We start from the raw sequence: 27,507 nt of genomic DNA, 5'->3' as shown, positions 1-27,507 counted from the left end.
TTCTTTCTTAAAATTGGGGTGCGTGTTATACGCCGGCGCACGTTATACACCGATAAATACGGTAAGTAACTTTAATTGCCAGATAAGCACAGATTCACAGTCCATTTACCAAAGAACTGGCACTGTAGTTATTATTCCTCTCTTCAGGCACATTAGTGGTATTCTAGGTACATTTTGATTACTTGCCATAGGCTGGTGTCCATAATCAGGTTTTACAGATGCAGCAGAGATGATTTAACAGGAAAATAAACTGTCTTAAGGCAGCCATACACGGTTCGAATTTCGAAAGAATTTTCTTTCGTAAATCGTATCAAAGAATTTTCCTACGAATTTCGCACCGTTGGTGGGCTGCTGATTTTCGTGCGGCAAACAAATTTGAGGAATCCGACATGTTAGAAATTTTTTGAAAGACAAACGATTTTCTGATCAATGATGGGAGAATCGTGCGAGAAATGTAATAGAAAAAAAAAATGTGCATGTGCAAGAAAAGAATATTCCCGGAGAGAAACGAAAATTCCCGGCAACATGAAGGTTTGGTCGGCCGAATTTCGAAAAACAATTGTGGCATCATCGGATCACAAAAAATAAAAATAAAAAAAAAACTTTCCGATTTTGAAAAGAAAATTTGTTTGAAATTCGACCGTGTATGGCCTGCTTTAGATGATCTTCTATTACAAGCACAGCAACAGTGCCGATAGGCAGGACAGCTGAGGATCCCTGTTCTGTCCCTACAGGCTGGAACACTCTCCCCGAGTAGGGATGAGCCGAACATCCCCCAGTTTGGTTCGCAGCAGAACATGCATACAGGGCAAAAAATGTGTTTGAACATGCGGACACCATTAAAAAAAAGTCTATGGGACACAAATGTGAAAAATAAAAATTGCTCATTTTAAAGATTAATATGCAAGTTATTGTCATAAAGTGTTTGGGGACCTGGGTCCTGCCCCAGGGGACATGTATCAATGCAGTTTTTTTCAGGAGCAGTGATTTTAATAATGCTTAAAGTGAAACAATAAAAGTGAAATATTCTTTAAATTTCATACCTGGGGGGGGGTGTCTATAGTATGCCTGTAAAGTGGCACATTTTTCCCGCGTTTAGAACAGTCCCTGCACAAAATGACATTTCTAGAAAGGAAAAAAGTCATTTAAAACTACTCGCAGCTATAATGAATTGTTGGGTCCCGGCAACACAGATAAAAAACATTGAAAATAAACGGCATGGGTTCCCCCCAGTCCATTACCAGGCCCTTCAGGTCTGGTATAGATATTAAGGGGAACCCTGTGCCAATTTTTTCTTTTTTTTTCTTTAATGGTATAGGGGTCCACTTAAAGGGGTGGTTCACCCTAAAAACGACTTTTTTTTTATTACACTGCCCCCCCACATTACAATCCGATTAAGGCTATTATTATTTTTTTGATGCTGTACATACCTTTGTACAGCATATTCACCCGTGCATCCAGGTTGCGAGTCCCGCGGGAGTGGGCGTTCCTAACATGTCTGTGATTGACGTTTTGCCCAAAAACGAGCTCCCCCCGTCACGTAAGCCGCGTCACGGTTGGCGAAAGGAGCCAAACGGCGAGTCGGCGCTATACTGCGCATGCGCATCGCCGTTCGGCTCCTTTCTCCAATCGTGACGCGGCTTACGCGACGGGGGGGAGCTCGTTTTTGGGCAAAACGTCAATCACAGACATGTTAGGAACGCCCACTCCCCTAGTGGCGGCTGGGAGAGAGGACGTCATACTACGTGCTCTCGCCCAGCCGAGCCAACTTGTCGAAGTATAACGGCGGTGGGCGGTCGGCTAGTGGTTAATATGCATAACAGACCTGAAGGGCCTGGTTTGGAATTTGTTCGGGTGTTCGCCGAATAGCAATGTTTGAGTCGAACTCACGTTCGACTCAAACATCATGCCTATCCCTGAGTAAGGCCTAGCTTTCCCTCCTAGGCAAAATACCTTTCCCTCACTCATTCCACACACGTCTCTCACAATGGTGGCTGGGCCCTCTTTTATATGGAAGCTAACAGAAAAATGGTGGACAAAATCTCGATAGAACTTGGTACCAATCAGAACATGAGGCTTCTCCAAGATGGCTACTGGAGACAAATTAGAGAACAGTTACAGCCTCAACAGGTGTAGCGCTACCCCCTCAGGAGCCGCTGATTGATTTGGGATCTACTCTTTTCACTTGGCTCACCCCTATTTAACTGGCTCGAACCCTCCCTTGACACATCAGAAGTCTGGTGGGTGTATTGTGACCTCTGCTCGGCTGGGGTCACAATAGCAGGAATGCGACATGCAATGACAATGTAACAACAGTATTACCTGCTTTTAAGGGTGGTCCCACCAGACGAGAAAAATACACTTCACACAGTCAATATATTTAAACCAAAAAGAATGAGTTTACTTTACGTAGACTAGAGAAAGCAAACATAGGTTTAAATCACAAGCAAACAACGGTTATGCAATGACACAATAGGATTCTGCAAGGGCCCTTGCGGGAATCAGTAAATAATGATAATGGAAACATCTAAACTAAAGAATGGTACCATTCAGTTAAACTAATGTAGGAAGTCTATGCTCGTGAGCTCCCTCTAACGGCAATCCTGCAGAACAGCTAAACGTCTCGATACCCAACGGTGGTGCACGTTAATTTTGTAGTCCACAAGTGGCAAGTGGTAGGAAAAGGTTAATCAAACAAAGTATTCTGAACAGCAACGTGGTGAACTGATTGCTTGTCAGTGTCAGCCACTTCTGTATAACAACCATCAAGTTAGAGGGCCTCTAAGTTTCAGCTAGAGGCCAAACACGTGTCTCCGGCTTGTAGGGTGGCACTAGGTTGACTGTCTAAAGGGAGAGTTGTAAGCTGAGCATGTGCTCTCTCACCCGACAGGCCCGATCCGCCTGAGTTCTTCTCAAAAGGCGCGTAGGTAGATCACTACTCCACAGCACAAGGTTTCCGGCATCAGGCTCTCCACTGTTTCACTGCCTCTCCGGTCTCGTGGAACACGAGCTGGGTATTGTGGTATTGCTTCCTTCTGGATGGTTGGTCTCTCGGAGGAGTTAGGCCCAGGCTTCAGGCCTAGCAGCACGGCTGTGCTGTCCTCCACAGCTCCGCAGAGGAGAAGATGCAGGTCCTGAGAGAGCGGGATCAGCCCCTCCCTTTCCTTAAGTAACCTCCCCTATAAGTCTGTGCGGAGGTGTCACATGTTCCGATAACGCAGGGCATTGTGGGAAGTGTAGTCTGTTTCGCCTAAGAGTTAATGGAGTCCATATCTCCCGCTACTTGCATTCCCACAATGCATAACTTCTTAAAGGTATCTTACATATTTACAAACGTGAATAAAGTTCCGGCGGGAATTCAGGCCTGTCATTAGACTCTGACAGGATGGCCCCGCTAAACAGGGTTTCACAAAAACAGCAGGAAAAACACAAACACATTCTGAATATAATATGACATTTCTGCATGAAAATGTAGGATACAATTGTAGTCCCACTTCTCCTCTCAGCCAGCAAGACTGTCCTGTCACAGTAAACTGTATGTGAGGAAGCTACCTACACATGACTATAGATATCTTGTTTTTTATAATGTGCACGGTAGCAGAGTACACCAGTTAAAATGAGCCAACACATGGAAGTGATAGTGAAAGATCAAATCTTTGACCTTTGGATATATTCACTGGTTATTATTGTAGATTGAAAACGCTGATAAGCTTTTCAGCACATGTATCAATGGCTTTGGCAGGTCAGCAATGGGTGCAGAATGAAGCCTTCACTATAGGTAGAATCATTCCTGACACAGGCAGAGTGTTCTTGATGTATTAGGCCCCTTTCACACTGGGGCGGGAGGTGCAGTGGCGGTAAATCGCCGCTATTTTTAGCAGCGCTTTCCATTGGAATTGCGGCCTATTCGGCCGCTAGGGGTGCAGTTTTACCCCCCGCTAGCAGGGTTAATACCGCCCGCGATGCGCCTCTGCAGAGGCGCATTGCTGGCGTTCTAGCCGCGGTTTCCCATTGTTTTCAATGGGAAGGAGCGGTGGAGGAGCGGTATACACCCCTAAAAGGGAGCTCTTGCTCTTTTTTTGGGCTACAAGCTTGGCATCATTTTTGAAAAAGTGCCTTTTGCCGCACGAATATGTCGCGTGACAATAGTGGGAAAATTCAGCTGCGTTTGAGGTGCGATTAAGGATAATAGTACCCAATCATTTGTCATGCGTTTTGCTGTGATTCCATATTGCCCAATGTGAACAGAACCTAAGGCTGGTATTGTGTTGAACGACTTTATAAAAAACAGGAGTTTCAATGGTTAAAGCGGAGTTTAACCATATTTTATTAAAAGTCAGCAGCTACAAAAAGTATAGCTGCTGACTTTTAATAAACAGCTACTCACCTGTCCCACGGTCCAGTGATGCGGCCGCACAGAGGCCCGCTCCTCTCCGCCACGCCATCATTAGAACTGTAGACACCCGGCCTTGACAGCTTTCGGCTTCACGCTCGGGCGCGCACTGCGAATGCGCGAGTCGCGCTGCGCTCTCGGAGTGGACAGGCGATCTTCTGGGTCCTGTCACAGGTCCCAGAAGATCGCCTAGAGGAAGGGGCCGCATAGAGGTAGAGGAGGAGTCGCCTACGCAGCCCGTAGGCGGAAGTGGAACAGAAAGTCCCCTTCAAAACAAAGAGCCCACTCCCTCCCAAAAAAAAATTACATGCCAAATGTGGCATGCAAGGCGGCGAGGAGTACTTAAAGCGAGTACTTTCCTGTCCGAGCTTTTTAAAGCCGGCGATGGGCAGTTTGAACCATGTATGTACAGGCTGATTGTACCCAAGTTGATTGATCAATTTTAAGGGTGGATTAGTTGGCATTAGTGATGCAACAAAATTTAAGCTGCCGAAAATAGGGTTGTCAATGCTTTGCTGATAAAAAAAAAAGTGCTGATAACGGCGCTGAAAAGCACGCTATTTTTCTGTGATTTTCAAAGGTGCATTTTTGATGCATCCTTCATGTATTTTCAATGGATTGCAATGGGAGGTGCGTTTTTGGTGCCCAATCTGACCAAAAATACAGCATGCAGGGTTTTTAACACCGCAACGGACCAGTGTGAAGACATACATAGAATTTAAAGGGATGCATTTTCCTTGCACTAGTTTGATTTCTGCCTGCTCTGTCATTCCTCAGGTATCACTTCTAACAGTCCCAGACAATCCTGAGAGACAGCCCTGCCCCCCTCCAGCACACATCAAGTAATTTGACAGCCTCATCTGTGTTTCCTTATGAGACTGTGTAGGGAGGTGTGTCCATTCCCTCCACCCAGGTCTAAGATTACACTAAGCTTCTTGCTCCATGCTGTGCAGTTTGTGTTATCAGATCCCCACCCCCTGCCTTCTAAAGCTGATAAATGGTGTTTAAATTCTGTGTTTTGAATGGCTGTAGATGAGATAGGGCTGCAGATAAATAGGACACGGACAACAATGGAAGCTCCATAGTAAGTCTACGGGTGATGTCACTTCCCATTCATTTCAGAGCCATTGACGGCCGTGTCCTTTGCAGAGCTTCCGCCACTGGAGATTGGGTCAAATCGGGTTCAAAAAAGGTATCGTTATTTTTTCTTTACAGGGCTAGAGAGGTTAGCGTTAGATAAGTGGAGTCTATAGATACAGGGATTTTTGTTTTTGCATGGGACTTCCACTTTAATGCAATAATAATAATAATAATAAAAAAAAAAAAAAAGGGTACAAACATTTTTTTTGTACAACTTTAAAGCGGAGTTCCACCCAAAAGTGGAACTTCTACTCGTTGCACTTCTCCCCCCCCTCCGGTGCCACATTTCGCACCTTTCGGGGGGGGGGGGGACAGGATACCTGTCTTTCACAGGTATCCTCTCCCACTGCCAGGAGCCTCAGCCGTGGGTATTGACATCATTGCCCGGGCTCCCTCCTCCTCCCCCCTCGGCCAACGGGCCAGTAGGAGAGAGAAGCGGAGCCCCGCGCATGCGCAGTAGGGTTCCCGGCATGAAGCCATGAGGCTTCACTGCCGGGTTCCCTTCCTCGAAATGGAGGCGGCATGCACCCGGTAGCTGATGGAAACATCAGCTGCAGTGCCGACATCGCTGGACTCCAGGACTCCAGTGTCCGATTACTAAAAGTCAGTAGCTGCAGTATGTGCAGCTGCTGGCTTTTAATTTTTGCAGCGGTGGGTGGACCCCCGCTTTACAGTGCTTATCTTAGTAGATGCAGGGCTTTGCGTTCTCTTTTCAGAGCTACCCCCTATTAGTGGTGACTTGAACTAATAACTGGTGAAGAATGACCAACAGACAGCAGGCAGAGGAAGATCCTTGGCATGAATACAGAAGAAGCAGGGAGATTCTTTCACTGCGCAGACTCAGGTACAGCTTCCACTCCAGCAAACAGAAGACAGAGCTGCACAATTGTGAAATCAACAAATCTCTCTCCGAATTACCTGAGACTAGCAATCAGAGTCAGCAGTGCCTTATATAATCTAATACTTCAGATATATAGCAATGGGTCTGAAAGCAAAGAAAGCACACTGCTATTTTTCAGGATAAATTAAGACTAGAGGTACAGTATGTGATTTAGGGTACCGCTTAGGTAGAATTAATATTTCCAGATGTAGCAAATCTTCACTCTGAGTTCAGGTCCTCTATCTGGTATCATTTCACTTATTCTTTGGTGTTATCCATTATCACTGTAAACACTAATAGCGATAATAAGAATGATCCTTACCACAAAGTTCCAGTTGGTTTGGATCATGTTGACCAGGCCACAGAGGAACACACACAGGTAGACAAGAGAGAAGAAAAATGCTGTTACCGATACAAACATGACCCATCCTTGTATAATCGGCACTGGCACATTAGATGCTGCCACCAGAATCCAGGTAAGGCCTCCAAAAATCTGCAAAGGAACATATTTCATAATTTAGTAATGTGATAAATACATACAGTAAACACATTATTCTAATTAGGTATATAAACAATAAAAATCAATTAAAGTATACCTAAAGGCAAAACTTTGTTTTAGTTTTAGATAGTTTTTACTGCTGTCTGTGTGCCCGTTAGGGAGATTCCCCCTCTCTATTTGTCCCACCCTCCATTTCTTTACCCATTATTATTGAAAGTGAAAAAAAAAAACACGAAAATGTGGGGGTCCCCAAGAAATTCCCCCAATTTGCAGGGATTTACGCTCACTTTCTTTTTGGCTATGGGACATGAAGTGAAGAGAAATCTCTGAAATGGGACTTAGATGGCAAAAAAAATGTAAAAAATAAAATCTGACAGGGGTTACCCAAGATAAAATAAAAAGTGTTGCCTATAGATCTACTTTAAGCATAGTGGGTCTCTTGCTGTACAACTCATTTATATATAAACCGTTTTGTAATCTTTCCACAGAATACAAGGAGGAGTTCTGTGATTGGATGAGGGATGGATGGATGAATAGTACAATCTCCCCTTGACCAATCAGACCGCCTTGTACTGTGTGAAAAAAAAATATATATATAATATATATATTATATATATATATATTTTTTTTTTCAATGGATAGGGGGGTGTGCAAGTGGCTCACTATCCCTCAATATATTCACGGTATAACATCCAGAACTGTAAACTTCAGCATCAGAATTTTGAAGTTTATAACAGTAACAGGATGAATGAAACTAAAGCCCTGTACACACGGACAAATATTGAGAGACATGGGCCAAATAAAAAAAAGTCAGACATTCAGCCCGTGTGTCTCTGCCTGCAACTGGCTCACTTCACGTGCCTCCAGTGAAGCCTTCCGACATGGGGTCTCCTCGCAGAGCAGAGAGCTCCTCCCCCTTCACCCTACTGGCTGTCAGCTGGTCAACTGACTTTCTCTTCCAGTTTCCGCTTCCTGACATGGCATCTGACTGGACTGCAGCAATAAGCGGAGAGGATAGGCGGTCCTCTATGGCAGTGACAGTGAGAGTGCTCAGCTTCAGCCACAATGTACTATCTCCAGACCCAATGCCCATAACTAGAAGTGGCGAAACAGGTGGACAGGGCCCTCCTCACAAACAAAGAGAAATACCTTGTATTTTTCCTTGCTGGACGCTCCAGAACAGACATCTAAAAAAGGCAAGCTGCAATTTCTTAATATGGAATGGGGACACGTAACAAATATAAATTAGGTGGAAAATCTACTTAAAAAAATAAATAAATAAATGGCACAAATTTGTTTTACTTATAGTTCTACAACCTGCAGAAGATATTAGCAGGTTTTTAGAGCTGCAGAGAGCCTTATGCCGCGTACACATGATCATTTTTCGGCATGTAAAAAACAACGTTTTAAAAAAAAATGTAATTTAAAAACGATCGTGTGTGGGCTTCGCATCATTTTTCGGGTTCTGAAAAACGCCAAAAAAAATAAATAAATTCGAACATGCTGCATTTTTTTTACGACGTTTTAAACAATGTCGTTTTTCGGGTTGTAAAAAATGATCGTGTGTGGGCTTAAACAACCTGATAAACCCGCGCAAGCACATTCATCACGCTGTAACAGACTGAAAAAGCGTGAATCGTCTTTTACTAACACGAAATCAGCAAAAGCAGCCCCAAGGGTGGGGCCATCCGAATGGAACTGTCCTTTTATAGTGCTGTCGTACGTGTTGTACGTCACCGCGCTTTGCTAGAGCATTTTTTTTTTTAACGATCGTGTGTGGGCAACGTTGTTTTAATGATGAAGTTGAAAAAAAAAAAAATTTCTACAGGCTGAAAAACGTTGTTTTTTACAAGCCGAAAAATGATCGTGTGTACGCAGCATTAGAATATATCCAAGCAGCTCTTACAGCCTCACCCCCCTTTTTTTGGTTTGATTAATATGGGTTAATAAAATTATGCTTCATGAATATGTGTTAATAAACAAGGTTTGATAAATATGTGTTGATGAATGAGGGTTGATGAATATGTTTCGGCAACGCTAAATGCTTATGAAATGTTGGCAATAGATCACTCCAACTTTTATTACCAACAAGCAATGTTCACAGAGGAACCTTTTGGTTGAGAATAAAACAAGGGCTTGTTATGGGTCCTTCTATTTCAATTGGAGTCATCAGGAAGTGACCACACCGCAATAACAAACAGTAAAATAGGATTAAGAAATGCTTGGCAAATATGAAGCTTAATCATGTTCTTTTATTGTAAATACATCAGTCACCCCTACAACCCTCAATTAATATTCTTTTTTTTTTTTAAAGTGTATTTTGTGCGTGTACTCGAGAGAGGAGCCGGACTGCAGGATTTGGGAGTAGGCAGGCCTCCCCCAGAGGCAATCTGCCACCTTTCTCCATGCCCCGGGTGGGAATGGTGGGTGTGTGAGGGGGTCCTCCCACACAGCCCGCCCTACCTGCTCCGCTTTGAAGCCCAACGGGGCAGAGGGACTCCCTATAAAGGGAGTGAGAGGATCTAGCCCGCTCAACCAGCCCCGTTAGTCCTTAGCCTCTCTTTTTAGAGACCGCGTGGTAAAAGTGGGTGCATGTTAACCCAATTTCGAGTGCGTGTAAGTGTGGTGGTTTTTGCGGGAGGGGGGTGGGCGTACTAAGCGCAAGCTTACCTCGCATAGCACACCCACCGGGAGCCGGGCTGAGACCACCAAACTCAATTCACATGTAGCCGAGACCGGGATCCGAAACTCTAGCTGCAGAGGTGAATCGCTTGTCAGCGCAGTGCCAATCGCGTTGAGCCACACCACAGCTTTTTTTAATTGCAGTTTTCTCCATGCTTCTTGGTGCATTATTGGATCTCTTGTCAATACCCAGTATTCCAAAATGGGGGAGCGTGTGACCCTTTCCCCTTCATTTTGGGACGCATTGCTCAGGGCGCCAGTGGTCAACTAATCATTACCTCTGTCAGAAGGCAAGAAGGTCATTAACCCTAGGTTTCAACACAGAGCTTACACATGGTTCAGAACCAGGGCTCCAAAAACCAGATAGGGTGGGGGAGGGAAGCATTGGGGATGGTAAGCACCAGTGGGTGGGAGGGGGTGGCCTTGAATTGGCAGGGTCCTTTAAAAGAGAAACTCATTTTAGTGAGTGTATATTTTGATTGTCTATCTGCATAAGTAGCTAGAAATAATTTGGATGCAAAGTTCGTTGTGACTTTCCCATTTTACAAAATATTGTACTTGGTGTAGATGTTACCATTAATAATCAACATCCCTGCTCAAGAACTGCTGTGATGCAATTCTAGCCACATAAAGAATCTACGGTTTTGAATTCGCCCATGCTGACTCTATGTCAGGACAGCCTTAACGCAAGTCCACAGACCAGACCACTATTTAAACCAACCATGCATTCCTTAAATAATTTGTTAAAAATATTCTGAAATGTAGGTAGCATACCATGAGTACCCCAATCTACCTTTATTTTAGCTTTCTTTAACCCTCCATACTGCAGGACCAAGAGAAGGAAGAGGGTATGACAGCACTATGTGAGGCTCTATGCATGAATATTGTAACCAGTTAGGTCTCGTACAGACGAGAGGATATCCATTGGAAACGGTCCGCCGGACCGTTTCCAGCGGACATTTCTGCTCCCGATTTTGATCTGATGGGCTGTACACACCATCAGATCAAAATCCCCGCGGAAAACATACGCGGTGACGTGCCGCAACGATGACGCGGCGACGTGCGTGACCCTGGAAGGTAAATACTTCCACGCATGCGTCTAATCACTTCGACGCATGCGAGGGATGGGGATCGCTTGGACTTATCCGGTGAGTCTGTACAGACGACCGGATCAGTCCAACGGACAGGTTTCCAGCGGATAGATTTCTTAGCATGCTAAGAAATTTTTATCCGCTTGAAAACCGTCGGCTGGAGAAATCTCCGCCGAAAAATGTCCGCTAGGCCGTACACACGACCGGATTTGTCTGCTGGAACTGATCCGCGGATGAATCCCAACGGACAGATCCGGTCGTCTGTACGGGGCCTTAGAGGATGTTATCAGTTCAATGATGCTTCTCCACTATCCCATCATTAGGCCAATGGTGGGTCAATGAGCAGATTGTTTATATTAACTGCACTTGACGAACGGAATCTTATAGGCCTGACAATGCTGTATGTCAGAATTTCCTGGATTACTAGCCTGACGGAGCAGTATATAAAAAAGGTATCTCTGGACAGGAGCAAATTGGATCATACTTTATAGGGGTGTTTTTGCCTTCCTCTGGATCAACTGAGGGTAAAGAATCCTCTAAATGGTGATCTTATATATTTGTTTTTCTGAAGGACTTGTGAATTAGAAGGAATTGAGTCTTTTAAGGCCTGGTTCACACCTATGCAGGTTGCAGTTTACATATTCTGGGTGCATTTTGCAATACATTGATCCATTGAAGTCTATGGAACCAAAAACCAGAAAAAAGTTCCTGGAGGGTATAAAACTCTGTATCTAGCCACCCCAATACACATATCTTGGGTTCCATCAGAATATTAACTCTGAACACCTTGTTAATGGTATCCAACACTAGGGTCCAATATCTAAACAACTTAGAAAATCTTCATATCATATGTACCAGTGTTACCACATCCCTTTCACATCATTGATATAGAGGAGTATCCTTTTAATGCCACTTAAAATGTTTTTGGGGGGGGATATAGGCCCGGATTCACATACCTTGGCGCATAGTTATGCCGGCGTAGCGTATCGAATATACGCTACGCCGACGTAGCGCAGAGCGGCGAGCACAGTATTCTCAAATTCCCTAATCTACGCTGGGTTCCCTCGGCGTAACTCGTCGTAAGTGGCAGTGGGCGTGAGCCATGCTAATGAGGCGTGACCCCATGTAAATGATGGGCCGAGCGCCATCAAGATACGAATAACGAACGGCGCTTGCGCCGTCCCATGGACGCTTCCCAGTGCGCATGCTCAGAATCATGTCGAAACAACTGCCTAATTTACGTCGAATCACTGCCTACGACTTGAACGTAACCTACGACTAGCCCTATTCACGTACTACGTAAACGACGTAAAAAACGACAGCTGTGTTCCCTGGTGCAGCCATTTGCATTGATGCTGCTGACTTACACCTGCTTTATGAGGCTTAACTTTACGCCGGACTTACGTAAACCGCGTATATTAATGTGCCGGGCGCATCACTCATCTCACTCATTTGCATATTCGAATCGTAAATCAATGGGAGCGCCCCTTGCGGCCAGCGTAAATATGCGCACACGATACGACGGCGTAGGAAACTTACCTAAATGGTGCAGATAGGGTGTTATTAATTCTAAGGCAAGCTGTTGGGGGATTTATAAAGCAACTTAACCTAGTAAAAAATTTCTCCCCTAGATAAAATTTCTCCAGTACCTACCATAACACCACTCCACACTACCAAATGCCTTAACGGCATCTAAAGACAAGATAGCTCTATTACCAACATTACTGGGTGGCACCGTTTGTTCTTTTATAATAAAAAAAAAACACTGACGCTTTAATGTTACTTTAACCACTTCCGGACCCCCTTCCTCACATTTACTGCGGCAAGGAGGCCCGGGTGCAAGAAACGACGTACCTGTATGTCGTTTTGTGCAGAAGCCTCAAGGGGCACGTGTGCTGATTGCACTGAGGGGGGAGCTAAAGTAAAAACTGCAGGAGGTGATCAAATACCACCAAAAGAAACCTCTATTTGTGGGGGGGAAAGGACGTCAATTTTATTTATTTGAGTACAGCATGGCATGACTGCGCAATTGTCTGTTAAAGTAACGCAGTGCTGTATCGCAAAAAATGGCCTGGTCATGAAGGGGGTAAAACCTTCTGGGGCTGAAGTGGTTAATACCTATTTTATTGCCTGTATGGACATCAGTAAAAACAAATGCCTAACCTTTTTATTGATAGTTTCGTTTTGACCAAACCAAGGTTTCTGTTAAGTCACGCCTTCTGATCTCTCAACAAAGGTAAATACCATTGTGTATACAGACTCATACCTGCCAAATCCTATAAAATGAGAATTCAAAAGGAAGCTTCTCACATACAGGTGTTCTCTTATCTACTTTATGTGAAACTGCAAATAATTTCACTTTAGGGTGAATGAATGAAAAAAGAATCAAGAAAAAAAGTGCAAAGTCATGCAATTCCAAAACCCAATTCTACCCCCACTAAAAATAATTGGACTGTACAAAGTTCAATGTGGAGGAACGTTTCTGGCAGTCAGTTCATACAGGTTGGAAAACGTAAATGTAATAAGAGAAAGTATCAGGAAAATGAATTTCACTGTGAAAATTAGGCTATAAAATTACTGAAAGTGAATTTTGGAACATTATAAAATTTACCTTATGTCACAGACCAAAAACGTTACATGCCAAGCATGTTATAATTGATGAACATAGTCTTGGAATTTTTTATTTTATTTTTTAAAACAGAAAACTACATTTGCCAATGTCAACGAACCATGTGATAAGATCAAAATAAGATTATGTCATACCACTGAGCAGATATAGAAATCCACATGATTATGATTCATTACTACTACATTCCATAGAGTTCATAGAACACTCCACCTCCCATCACCACCTGACCACAGCACGAGATCATAATAAAATGTTATTACATTAACAGACATAAATACCAACCAAACATATCCCGACTACAGCCAGGACTAGATTTAAAGGGGTTGTAAAGGTAAAAAAAAATTCCCAAATAGCTTCCTTTACCTTAGTGCAGTCCTTCTTCACTTACCTCATCCTTCCATTTTGCTTTTAAATCCTAAATTAAGTCCTTATTTCTTCTGAGAAATCCTCACTTCCTGTTCTGTCTGTAACTCCACGCAGTAATGCAAGGCTTTTCCCCTGGTGTGCAGTGTCATGCTCGCCCCCTCCCTTGGACTACAGGAGAGTCAGGACACTCTCTACATTTCAGATAGAGAAAGGAGCTGTGTGTTAGTGGGCGTCCTGACTCTCCTGTAGTCCAAGGGAGAGGGGCGAGCACGACACTCCACACCAGGGAGAAAGCCTTGCATTACTGTGTGGAGTTACAGACAGAAGAACAGGAAGTGAGGATTTCTCAGAAGAAATAAGGACATTTAAAATCAAAATGGAAGGATGAGGTAAGTGAAGGAGGACTGCACTGAGGTAAAGGAAGCTATTTAGGAAAAAATAATTTTTTTTTTACCTTCACCACCCCTTTAACCACCTGAGCCCCGGGCCATTGTCAAATGACTGCTACACGGTGGGTCTGAAAATCCAACAGGACGTCATATGACGTCCTGGATTCCTCCGGCCACTGGGGGGCGCACGCGCCCGGCGCGTCCCCGAGATGCCAATGCGCGTGCCTGGCGGTTGCGATGTCCGCCGGGTACACGCGATCGGTAATGATAGAGCAGGGACGGGGAGCTCTGTGTGTAAACACAGAGCTCCATGTCCTGTCAGGGGTGAGGGGAGACCGATCTGTGTCCCTTGTACATAGGGACACAGCATCGGTCACCTCCCCCAGTCACCCCCCTCCCCCCACAGTTAGAACACAATACAGGTACACATTTAACCCCTTCCTCACCCCCTAGTGTTAACCCCTTCAATGCCAGTCACATTTATACAGTAATTAGTGCATATTTATAGCACTGATCGCTGTATAAATGTGAATGGCGCCAAAAATGTGTCAAAAGTGTCCGATGTGTCCGCCATAATGTCGCAGTCCCAATAAAAAAAAAAAGATCGCCGCCATTACTAGTAAAAAAAATAAAATAATAATAATAATAATAATAATAATTCTGTCCCATATTTTGTAAGCGCTTATTGCGATTTTTTTTTACCAAAAATATGTAGAAGAATACGTATCGACCTAAACGGAGATTTTTTTTTTTTTTAATTGGGCTATTATAGCAACAAGTAAAAAATATTGAATTTGTTTGGGAACCACGTCGCATGACCGCGCAATTGTCAGTTAAAGCGACGCAGTGCCGGAAGCTGAAATTTCACCTGGGCAGGAGGGGGGTATATGTGCCCAGTAAGCAAGTGGTTAAACATTGGGGGGGGGGCGGATTTACTTGATCAGAGTCCATTTATTGCAAGTCATTGAAACTGACATACAAAGATTACATTAGCTATATATCTAAAGTAAATACATGTATATACTTGCAAGCAAAAAAAATAAAAATAATAGATTTTTAGGTATAAAATTGGTAAAAAAAAAAAAACACATTCCTATGCTGCTATGTACTCTTTAGTTTCCATAGACAACAATGGCTTGGCTCAACAATTTACACAACAAAGTTAAACATCCTAATCTGTCAACCTCCATAGTTGACCCACTGACTAATTGATCACTATGTTGTTGGTTCTCAGTGACAGTCACACATTTTACTAATGTGTGACACAGCGTCATTATAAGGTCGCACACGCACAATAATTGCTATTGTAGACCGCTTTCCTTAAGATCTTAATCCCTCTATGAGTGGTTGACTTGAGCTGACAAAGTCCAGAGTAAATATTTTTACAGATAATTGTCTGCAGAATACAGTTTCCCTAGATAACCGTTATTAAAATAACTAATTTTGGAATAATTATAATTTTAGTATAAAGTGGTCCTCTCTGGCAGGGAGCCCGGGACAAATTATTATAAATGATCTGACCAACGGCCATGATCAAAATGCCGCTGGACGTAATCATAATACAATTCTATTACCCTCTGCATCAGCCTTTAACATTTTAATAACTTTGAAATAACTAATGATTATTATACCTACAGTTGTGGATTGTGGCATACATGTGTTTGACACTCTGGGCTGCACACTATACAACACAAATTTCAATGTTGAATTTTAAATAATTGCCAGAAATGACACACAAATCATTAAACATTGTAGTGTTCCCTCACATTGGTGGTCCGTGAAGTTTGTATTTGCACTGGTGGTCACTGAAGTGCCTAGTTATACTGGTGGTCACTAAATTGCTCCCTTACATTGGTGGTGGGTGGGAGAAGAACCCCCTTAGGTCAATGGGAGAAAAGTCCTCCACTGATGGTCAGAGGGAAGAAAGAGAAGCCCGGAGTAAAGCAAAAAATGCCCTAAACGAAGGGTGGGCATGACAGGGTTAACAGTGGGAGCATTGCTGGAGGATTTTATGTAAGGAAGTCAGTGAATAGGTGCAGTAGAGACAGGGATGGGCTAAGAGGCATGAGGGAAAGTGTAGGTTCCTCCCCAGCTCAGTGTTACCAAGAGGAGCGAGCTTCCCACCCTCCATCCCTGATTGCCGTAAGTATTGTGGTTCCGTGCTAATGCAAACAGTTATTTTCTACAGAGAAGTTGATGTTGTGGCAGTGGCGGGTGTTGGTCTTTGTGGGTGAAGGAAGAAACCTCAGATACGGAAGAGTTCGGGACCCATCGGTGGTATGGGTCCCATTGGTGGTATTCCAGCCAATGGTGGTTTAGGTGGAATTTGGCTAATGGGTGCACTATGTTCAGTGGTTTGTTGTCTCCAAGCTAGTATGTCAGCTGGAGGCCTAGTGCCAGATTGGATCGTGTGGCAAGAGTGGGGTTGCTTCCTGCAAAGACCAGCGCGAGTATTTGACTGATGGGGGTGGTATAACAGAGGTTTATACAGTTAATGTTAATTTACTTGATATTTGTATGGACAGACAGATCCTCAGATTGAAAAAGCACCTCATCCCATTAGTAATGTGTATAGATAGAGGGAAATTGGGTACCTGAGGACCCTGGGACTATTATACAGTGCAGATAAATTGTGCGAGACACAATGGTTTTAGAAAAATAGAAAAGATTTTTAATAAATTTTTATAGTACAAAAATATATAAATAATTACAAGACCAGCTGAAGTGTATAACATAGAAACTTCAGTTCCATATAACAACTTGTTGCAGTTCTCTCAACATGTTTCGCCTCCATTGCATTGATGAATATGGCCTCAGAATGCAGTCTGCATTTCAGCTATCAACAAGCAGCACATATGCTGTAGGCTCTGGGAAACACGGACAATTGCAACATTAAGCGATTGAATTTTATGCATTTCAATAGAAACTCAGGTTCCTTGTATTCTGAGGCCATATTCATCAATGCAATGGAGGCCCTCTAGTGGTTGCTTTTGGCTACTCAGGCCCATTGACATATGTCATTTTATTTGATTCAGCTTTATGTTTCAAATCCTCAAAGGGACTGGTTGTTACATCAATCATGAAATGGTCTTCCTAGGATGATCCGAATAAGGATTTCCATCCACTTGATTGACTCATTTGATGTGTTTTTACTTTTAATCTGACAAGTTGAGTTCAGTTCTAAAATCAGTCCTGAAGAAGCTCTCACGAGCGAAACATGTTGAGAGAACTGCAACAAGTTGTTATATGGAACTGAAGTTTCTATGTTATACACTTCAGCTGGTCTTGTAATTATTTATATATATTTTTGTACTATAAAAATGTATTAAAAATCTTTTCTATTTTTCTAAAACCATTGTGTCTCGCACAATTTATCTGCACCGTATAATAGTCCCAGGGTCCTCAGGTACCCAATTTCCCTCTATCTATACACGTTAATTTACTTGAGTTTTGTTAATAAAATGTCTGCTACGGTCAATATTTACTCCAGACTGTTGTGGTCTCTGTTTATGGGTAAAAGGTTTGGGGTTGGTCTGGCAGTAGATGGAAAGCATGGAACATCTGTTATACAATTGTCATGCTTCTTCTACTGGTGGCTAATGGGAAGAATGTTTCTTACACTGGTGGTCAGTGTAAAGAATGCTTCTTCCACTGGTGGTTAGTAGGATGAATACTTCCTCTACTGTCGGTCAGTGGGAAGAATGCTTCTTCTAATGGTGGTCAATATGAAGAATGCTTCTTCTAATGTTGGTCAATGGAAAGAATGCTTCTTACATTGGTGGTCAGTAGGAAGACTGCTCCTTATGTTTGTGGTCAGTGGTAAACATGCCCCCTTACAGACAAATTAAAAGATTGTTGGTAACTTATTTGAAAGTTGTAAATTGCTCATTACTCAAGAAACCTGACAACCTCTGGGAGGAACCCGATTAAGAAAGACTATTCTATACAGACATAAAAGTACTATGCAACCTTTAAGATCATTATATGCCATAAAGCTTTTGTTGTTGTTCTTTGTTTAACGACAACCAGTAAGGGCTGAAAAACAGCAACAATATAATTATCAAATTGTGAGCACAGTTTTAAAGTGGTAGTAAAGTCCACTTTGTGATTTTTACCTACAGGTAAGCCTATAATAAAGCTTACCTGTAGGTAAAATGAATATCTCCTAACTGTGCACTGTTTAGGAGATATTTTCTCTTTTGGCAGCTGGTGATGTCACTGGTGCATGCGCTTTGAAGGAATGGCATACCTGTGCTGTTCTTTCAGAGCACTTTACTGTGGCTGTGACTCCCACGCATGCTCATGCATGACGTCATCGCGGCTCGGATATTCAAACTGCCAGGGCCTGCAAACCCGGAAGGAAAACTGGATGAAGATGGAAGCCCTGACAGCATTGACAGTGCACTGCTGGAGGACTTTATTCTAAGATAAGCCATTCATAATGTGGGGGGGGGGGGGGTTTAATGTGGCAGTTTACTACCGCCTTAATTTGAGCCTACAACCCCAATGGGAACTGTATGCTGGGGATGATCACATTAGAATTCTATTTTATTCTAGAGCAGTGGTTCGCAACCTGGGGGTCGAATGATGATTTGCTAGGGGTCACTGAATCCTTGGCTGTTCTTGAAGCCTGCACCACTCTCCCAGCCTTTTTGTGGCTGCCCACCAGGACTGTCCCTGGAGCCTCTGGCTGCCTAGGTGGGCTGTTCCTGGAGCCCATGGCCGCCAACTCAGCCTCTTCGCAGCCACCCATTCAGTTCACAGCATGGCTGGAGGGCAGTGACTAGAGGTCAGCTGACTGGTGAGGAATGTGAAGTGGGAGGGGCTGGAGGAGACCCCATCTCCTAATTTTGGCATAATTGTCACTGCTATGAGACACCACAAAGTCGGAGACACAGTGAGTAACACTACCTGTGATTATAGTTGCCATTAAAAGTCCCCTCTACAGTTCTCAGATCAGCAGATGACCTTGATCAAGAGCACCTAATCCACTCATCCCATTCCCCCCACAAAGGAGTAAGAGAAGGAATAAAAATAGAGAATACATGTGTAGCGCTACCCCCGCAGGAGCCGCTGATTTGTTATTGGGATCGGCATATTGAGTTACCTTAATGTGGCGTATGGGTGCAGTTGGAGAACAAAGCAGTGAGCGAAGGTCCAGACAGTGAATAAAGGTTTTCCAATGCTTTATTTCCAGGCCAAACACGGCCAACATCAACATTAAATGGGAAGAGCAGGTTGATGAAGAAAAGGGAGAACCTTGCAGTGTCAGGCCTGGATATTAATTGAGCAGTCCTTGCTCAATAGAGTACCAAATTATCATTCGTCGCCACTCTAGTTGGAGTGAGTAAAGTGCTCCTGGACAGACCCATCTCACAAGCCTGGAAGCCGAAGGGTCACTTAGGATTTGCTGGGAGGAACAGATCTCTCTCACAGACCCGGCTCTAGGGCCTCTGCCACAGGCCAATTACTTTAGATGAGCTAGATGGATAAATGGAGCGAATCCCCCCAGTAGGTTTTAGCATAGGTCACCAGATGACAGCAAAACGTACCTGTCAACGTTCCGGTCACCAGATCCCCGATTGGTTAGTTCAAGCCCTGTTGGACAACCTGCCTCCGGGTTCCCCTCAAGCCGACCCCCCAATCGAACGGCCCCCAGCCTGGGATCCTTTCAATAGAGCTGGGGACCCAGTAAGTCACTGGAGTCCCCTTTTACCTCCGAATGAGGGTTTGTGTAGCCTGCAATTCTGGCCTGGTGGGTCATGGATGCGCGCACCCTGAAGGTGGATGCCGCACCTGGAAACGGGACCCTGCGAAACTTGCCTAGCACATGACACCTGTGACAGATATACCCTCCCCCAGCATGCCCCGCGAGGGGTAAGCTCCTCTAATTGGCTGCTGGGAAAAGTTGCTCTGCCAGAACCCCTCTGGTGCCAACTGCTGGCCAGGGATGGTATTGCATCCTTGGAGCACAGACTGACCCAGTGGACGTTTCTGGAGTGACAGAAGTCCCAATTTTAGCAAATTGTGAATGGGAGCAAAATAACTCTGCCATTCCCCACTAACTTTAGCGTAGTGCCCATACTGAAAGTAAGGGGACGCTACACATGGAAGGGAGAGGAAAAGAGGGGGGAGACCAAAGAAAAAAAAGAAAGATGGCTAGAGAGAAATGGGGGGGGGGGGGCGGACAAGAAATTAGGATAGAGAAAGATAATAGGGAAAGAAAGAAGAACAAAGAGAAAGAGTGGTACGTCCTAAAATGTACCATAAGAAGTTTTAATACTGTATGAGTGGAAGGGAGTGCCAAATGTCCATGGGCTAGGGGTGCAAATTACTTGCCTTGACCTGGGTGCTGACAACCCCAGCTACGAAAATACATTTTACGGTTAGGGGTCTCCACAACTTGAGAAATTCTTTTAAGGGGTCATGGCACTAGAAGGTTGAGAACCACTGTTCTAGAGAGACATACAACTCTACCTGCTCAATAACATGGCTACTGGATGATCATAAACATTACTAGAACACCAATACCATCTCCTGAACACAGAGCATGATCCCGATTTCACATTCTTTGCTGCACATGTGGATTCCAATCCTCTCCACAGGATAGATTGTACAGTGTACATGTAATAACAAATCCTGGCTTACAGGTGTAGCTGCTTGTATGTTGAAAGCGTAAATGTGACTTTTCCTGGCACTATCTATTTTCTCAGGTTCTAGCCAGCACTGGGTAGGGCTGCCAAGAGCAAAAAAAGAGCAATTTTTGCCTTTGGAGCACATCCTTAGACAACCAGTTTATGCCCGATGACAGCATTGCTAAACAATTAAAAAACACCCAGTTGTCAAAGGGACCATTTACAAAATCATAAGAGGGGAAAAAGACTGGACGAATGAAAGTTGTACAAATGTATAATACTCCAAAGTCCCTTGGGGTAAATAATAAAACATGGCAAAAACAAACACTTATTAAAGTGTATGTATGGAAATTCATTTTTTTTCTTTTTTAGTTTTTGGATACAGTAGTAAAAGGTCTAAAACTCCTATTTCTTGCTTTGTGTATCCTGTTGGGGAAATTTCCATGCACGTAATTTCCTAAAGATGAAACAGGAATAATTTGGGAACTCTACAAATTAAGTGAACGTCCCCTTCCAGATAGCGGTCACTGGAACAAGTGTCCCGATTGGAAAATATCACACTTATTTTTACTACACAGTTTCAAATATTGGCTTTCCAATCAGACCCTTGGCAATGCTCATCAGGAAAAAAAAATGGTGAATTTCCCCTACAGAGACTTATAGGTAGATTCACATACATTGCCGCAACTTTGCGGCGGCGTAGCTTAAGGCATTTAAGCTACGCCACCGTAAGTTAGCGAGGCAAGTACATGATTCACAATGTACTTGCCTGCTAAGTTACGGTGGTGTAGCCTAAAGCGGGCAGGCGTAAGGGCGCCTAATTCAAATGTGTGGAAGGGGGCGTGTTTTAGGTTAATGGCGCTTGACCTTACGTTTTTGACGTTTTTCTAAACTGCGCATGCGCCGAGCGCCTACATTTCCCAGTGTGCATTGCGGCTAAGTACGCTGCACGGGCCTATTGATTTTGACGTGGAGGTAAACAACGTAAATCACTATTCACGGACGACTTACGCAAACGACGTAAAAATGTTGAATTTCGACACGGGAACGGCGGCCATACTTGAACATTGGCAACGCCACCTAGGGCCCAGCTCTAACTTTAGGCGGCCTATCTCTTACGTAAACGGCGTAAATGTACTGCGTCGGCCAGGCATACGTACGTGAATCGCCGTATCTACTAATTTACATATTCTACGCCGACCGCAATGGAAGCGCCACCTAGCGGCCAGCCTCAATATTGCAACCTAAGATAGGACGGCGCAAACCGTCGTATCTTAGATATGTTTAAGCGTATCTCTGTTTGAGAATACACTTAAACATAAGTCGGTGTAGATTCTTAGTTAGGTCGGCGTATCTACTGATAAGCCGGCCTAACTCTTTCTGAATCTACCTAATAGACAGCAATAGAAACCTAATGAAGAACAAAATGGCCTGCACACCAAAGAGATCTCAAAGTTTACACTTCTTGCTATACAAGCTACAGTATGCGAACTTCAACTAAGATCTCAGTAAGGATTTTAGATCTCTACCCCTTGGTGTACTGGTAATTTTTCGCTCAGTTGGATTCCCACAGTAGCCTCGTTGGCTGGAAACCCTCTATAAAAAGGTGTGAAAGGTTAAGGTGAATGATGATTTTGTGTTTGGCAATAGAGACCTGACGGGTTCCAATCCTTGCTTATCTAAGGCCTCCTGCATATTTCCCCACCTGGAAAACCCAAGTGCTGCGTACAGTCAACCAAGGACAGGAATAGCTGTGTGTGGCTGTGCTGGGGTATACTCTAGTACATATTCATATGGTTGGTGTACAGGCTTATGCACAAACAAATTATTATTCTAGCTTCTAGAAGGCTGTGCTTCCAAGTCAAAGTAAGAAAATCAAGACAAACTTGCTATTTAAATGAAGGACGGTGTGGGCCTTTATCCAACAGAAAGTATATTCATGAAAGGATTCATATGGAGAGGATCCAAGCAGATTCTCAGTGCATAAAATGAGAATTATAGCACACCAAAGACCTCACTGTACATTACACTCTACAATAAAGCAGGATAGTAAATAGCATCTGCAATTTGAAACATAGTACTATGGACCCCAGTAAAATAAAATGTGCCCAACTCTTGGGCATCACAGTGGCAACTTTGAAATTCCGACCGTGTGTAGGCTCCATCGGACATTTGCTGTCGGAATTTCCGACGCTATCTTATAGCGAAACGTACGTCGGGAGGCAGACGCGCTGACGTTATCGCTCAGAACGGGCTCTCCATGTGTCCTACACAAATGTTTTTTACTGCCTAACTGTAAGTTGCCACTTTTTGGATAGTACATTTCTTTTATCAAGCGATAGTGTATGTAAGTTTTTCGCCATTCTGGGTTACTTACGGTGAGTTCTGAGGTTTATCGAGTTCCATCTGACCGCCTGCTTTCCCTGTCATTGGAGATTGTTACTGACCAGAATTATGACCATGAGCTTTTGCTCGGTACAGCTTACCTCTGGTAAGCGCATAATCTTACAGGTGATGGTGCACACGTGTGTTTATTGGTGATCACACTCTTTCTTTACATAAGAACTCCACTTATTGGATCCTGCACTATGCAATCTATAATTGGACTGCTATATTGTTTCAATTGATCCATCAGTTATTGGACACTTTTCTATGTTTTTTCCTTGGCTCCACCTACAGAGTATTTATGCACACTTTTTTATTATTATTTTTCACATTTCATTTGTGATTGATATAAGATTGTTTTATATTGATTTGTCAGTTGTATTTATGGTTCAGTTACCACATTTTTTTCTTGCGCAGCTCTTTTCCCCTTTTTTGTATCTGTTGAATGTGTGGTCTCACATTATGAGCTACGGCATATATATTTTCCATGTGTTTAGGCAGCGCAGTGTACTCCATTTTAACAAAAATTTGAGAGCTGGTTCTCAAATTTTCCGACAACAAAACTTTTTGGCGGAAATTCCGAGCGTGTGTACACAATTCCAAAGCACAGGGACTGAGCTGTCAAAGACAATGCTCGGTCTGCACAAATGATCGGTAGCCAATGGGATATGCTTCCGATCATGTGACCACTGCGACAGCCAAACACAGTGCTTCCTGCCCCTCAGATGTACAGACCCTATCAAAAGGACGCTGGGGCTGTGCAGGAAGGCTTTAAGTATGTAATGTTATTTTAATTGATTGTAACATATAGGTATGTGGAGCGTAAAGATATTCTCTAGGGCAGAGGTCCCCAACCTCTGGTTTGCAGACTGCAGCCAGTCTGAGCATTGCATTTACCCATGGGTTCTGTGTGTCTGACAAATAGTGATATGTATGTAGTAGTCACTGTGTTTCTTGTTTAATAGTCACAGAAAGATGGCACCATACATAACAGCCAATTGTACCATGTTCTATGTGTGTATGGTACATGCAGAGGCGTCCCTAGGGGGGGCAGAGGGGGCCCTGAACCCCCCAACATCATGCTGTGCCCCACCATTTTTTTTTTACAATTTTTGTATTTTGCTCCCCGAGAGGGAGAGCGTCCCCAGTCAGCTCTGCGGAGGATTCCTCCCCCTCCCTGTGCTCGCCGACACTGCATAATGCGAGCGCTCACACAATACTCACATATTCTAGCCTGGGCCGTGTTTAAGTGTGTGTGCAGTACACTGTAATCACTGAACTACATTATCTCCATCCCTTCTCCCCCCCCCATTTGTCTCCCTCCCCCTCTCCTGTTCTTTCAAAACATTCACAATTTACTTTCACTTTCAGTTAGGCAGATTATATATATATATATATATATATATATATATATATATATATATATATATATATATATTATTTCTTTCCTGCATCCACAGATTGCAGGAAAGAAACTTGCATGATTCCCCCATCAACAGACAGTGGTGACAGGGGAATATCCCTCCTGCCCAGCAATTATATTCTCCCGACAAACAGTGATTATCACCAGTGGCTATACAGCAAGCACTAGTGATAATTATAAGAGAATCTGCTCATTAATGGTTCAAATCTCAGCCAGTTTCTGCTGAACCAGCTGAGATTTAAACTGTCTATGGCTGGTCTTAGCTCTTAGGCAGCCCATACATTGATTAGCACTGTGGAGTGTCGGCTTTCTGGCGTGATCGGGCATGTGGGATTTCAAACACACCTGAGCCCATCTCTATTGGTTGTAGACAGTTGAGCTCCCTGCAGGTTGCTTAGCAGCAGTGGACCCTTCTCTGACATGCTGATCGGGATGCAATCCAGGTGATGCTCTTAGTCAAATCCTAGTCAAAAATATCAGTGATTTTATTGATCAAAGCCCACACTTTACAGGCATAGAGCCCACATGGCTGCGGAACATACGGTTGATTATATTTATGTGGTTGTACTCTTGATGCTAATAAATACTGTGTTTATTAGATCTGACTGGGAGCATCACCTGGATCACATGCCGATCAGCATGTCAACAGAGAATGTTATACAGCATTACTGCTGCTAGGTGACCAGCTGGGGGCTCGGCTCTCTATAACCAATAGTGCCAGCCTTCCCCTGCATGCACCCATAATGTCACCAGCACTAGGTCCGAATAGACTGCCGCCGCTGCCAAGGAGACAGACGCCAGACCAGCTCTGTAAATAGCAGGGACAGGACAGCTGGGGATCCCCACTTTGGCAGAACCCCAGGGCCCGGTGGCAAGACAACCTTTGCAACCCTAATAGTTCTCCCACTGCTTTGGACCCTTATATTTTATTGGTGTGCTGGTGACATATATCTCTTGTTTTCTGCCACCCTGGAGGGCCCCAGTATAGTATGAAGGGAGCTCACTGCAGAACATGTGAAAGGGCCCATAGTGGGATCGTAGTAAAGGGCCCCAGGATATTTATATATATATATATATATATATATATATATATATATATATATTATATAATATATATATATATATATATATATATATATATATATAAATTGCATTTTATAGTTGGCCCCCCTACTTTTGTCCCTGTCCCCCCATGTGCCCCCCCTAAATATGAAGGCTGGAGACGCCACTGGGTACATGAAAGACCAATCAGGGGATAAACATTGCAGAAGTTCAGGTAATTTATTTACCACTTTCAGCCAGTAGGTGGAGATGTCCAAACATAACTGGGCCTTAATCAGAAATTCTAGCATGCTTTTCACACTGTAACAATGCTTTGTTAAAATTAGTGTATAAAAAAAAAAAAAAAAAAAAAAAAAACGTTTCTGATAAAAAAAAAAAAAAAAAGAAGGATACACTGTACATTTTAAATATGGTTGGAGGAGACTGTATATAATGCATTGAATAGTGGATAAAAATATCAGGTAAGCAGAGGTTCCGGGGTAAAGGACAAGGACAAGCATCGACTGCCAAATATAAAAGCAGCTTTATAGAAAGGACAAAAGCAGAGGAGAGTCGAATCCCCACCTATCCATTTACTGATAAATGAAGTGTAAGAACAAGAAATAGAAAAGTTGTAAAATCAACAGCATTTGTTCCAAATTGTAGCTGAACAAAAGCATGAGAATGTGGTAAACAAAAGCACAACAGTCTAGATCAGTGCTAATCCACCTACCTGCTGCAGGGAGTCTCAAGTCTAGTCCCTGACCTCAACAAAGGTTCACATATAATACTCTATTTGTTTTATGTAATGCTACAGGAAGCCTTCAGAGTCTGCAGACATGCTACAGAAGATTGTCAGAGACTACAAGGCGGGTACAAGAGATGGACAGAGACTACAAGGATGGTACAAGAAAGGGTCATAGACTACAAGGATGGTCAGAGACTACAAGGATGGTACAAGAAAGGGTCATAGACTACAAGGATGGTCAGAGACTACAAGGATGGTACAAGAAAGGGTCATAGACTACAAGGATGGTCAGAGACTACAAGGATGATACAAGAAAGGGTCATAGACTACAAGGATGGTCAGAGACTACAAGGATGGTACAAGAAAGGGTCAGAGACTACAAGGATGGTCAGAGACTACAAGGATGATACAAGAAAGGGTCATAGACTACAAGGATGGTCAGAGACTACAAGGATGGTACAAGAAAGGGTCAGAGACTACAAGGATGATCAGAGACTACAAGGATGGTACAAGAAAGGGTCAGAGACTACAAGGATGGTACAAGAAAGGGTCATAGACTACAAGGATGGTCAGAGACTACAAGGATGGTACAAGAAAGGGTCATAGACTACAAGGATGGTCAGAGACTACAAGGATGGTACAAGAAAGGGTCATAGACTACAAGGATGGTCAGAGACTACAAGGATGATACAAGAAAGGGTCATAGACTACAAGGATGGTCAGAGACTACAAGGATGGTACAAGAAAGGGTCAGAGACTACAAGGATGGTCAGAGACTACAAGGATGATACAAGAAAGGGTCATAGACTACAAGGATGGTCAGAGACTACAAGGATGGTACAAGAAAGGGTCAGAGACTACAAGGATGATCAGAGACTACAAGGATGGTACAAGAAAGGGTCAGAGACTACAAGGATGGTACAAGAAAGGGTCATAGACTACAAGGATGGTCAGAGACTACAAGGATGGTACAAGAAAGGGTCATAGACTACAAGGATGGTCAGAGACTACAAGGATGGTACAAGAAAGGGTCATAGACTACAAGGATGGTCAGAGAATACAAGGGTGGTACAAGAAAGGGTCAGAGACTACAAGGGTGGTACAAGAAAAAGTCAGAGACTACAAGGATGGTACAAGAAAGGGTCAGAGACTACAAGGATGGTACAAGAAAGGGTCAGAGACTACAAGGATGGTACAAGAAAGGGT

At 43.5% G+C, this 27,507-nt stretch overlaps 1 protein-coding gene across 1 annotated transcript in view; it reads right to left on the bottom strand.

The window, feature by feature from the left end:
- The window catches only part of MAL2 (mal, T cell differentiation protein 2), an 86,295-nt gene that overhangs the window by 31,681 nt on the left and 27,107 nt on the right, over window positions 1–27,507 (bottom strand). Inside the window, exon 2 of the mRNA XM_040354904.1 lies at window positions 6,736–6,906. Coding sequence (XP_040210838.1) covers window positions 6,736–6,906 — 171 coding nt within the window. The remainder of the gene's footprint in view (window positions 1–6,735; window positions 6,907–27,507) is intronic.

Source organism: Rana temporaria, chromosome 5 (assembly GCF_905171775.1).
Source record: "Rana temporaria chromosome 5, aRanTem1.1, whole genome shotgun sequence".
NCBI classification, from domain to species: domain Eukaryota; kingdom Metazoa; phylum Chordata; class Amphibia; order Anura; family Ranidae; genus Rana; species Rana temporaria.
This window is presented reverse-complemented; position numbering and strand designations above follow the sequence as displayed.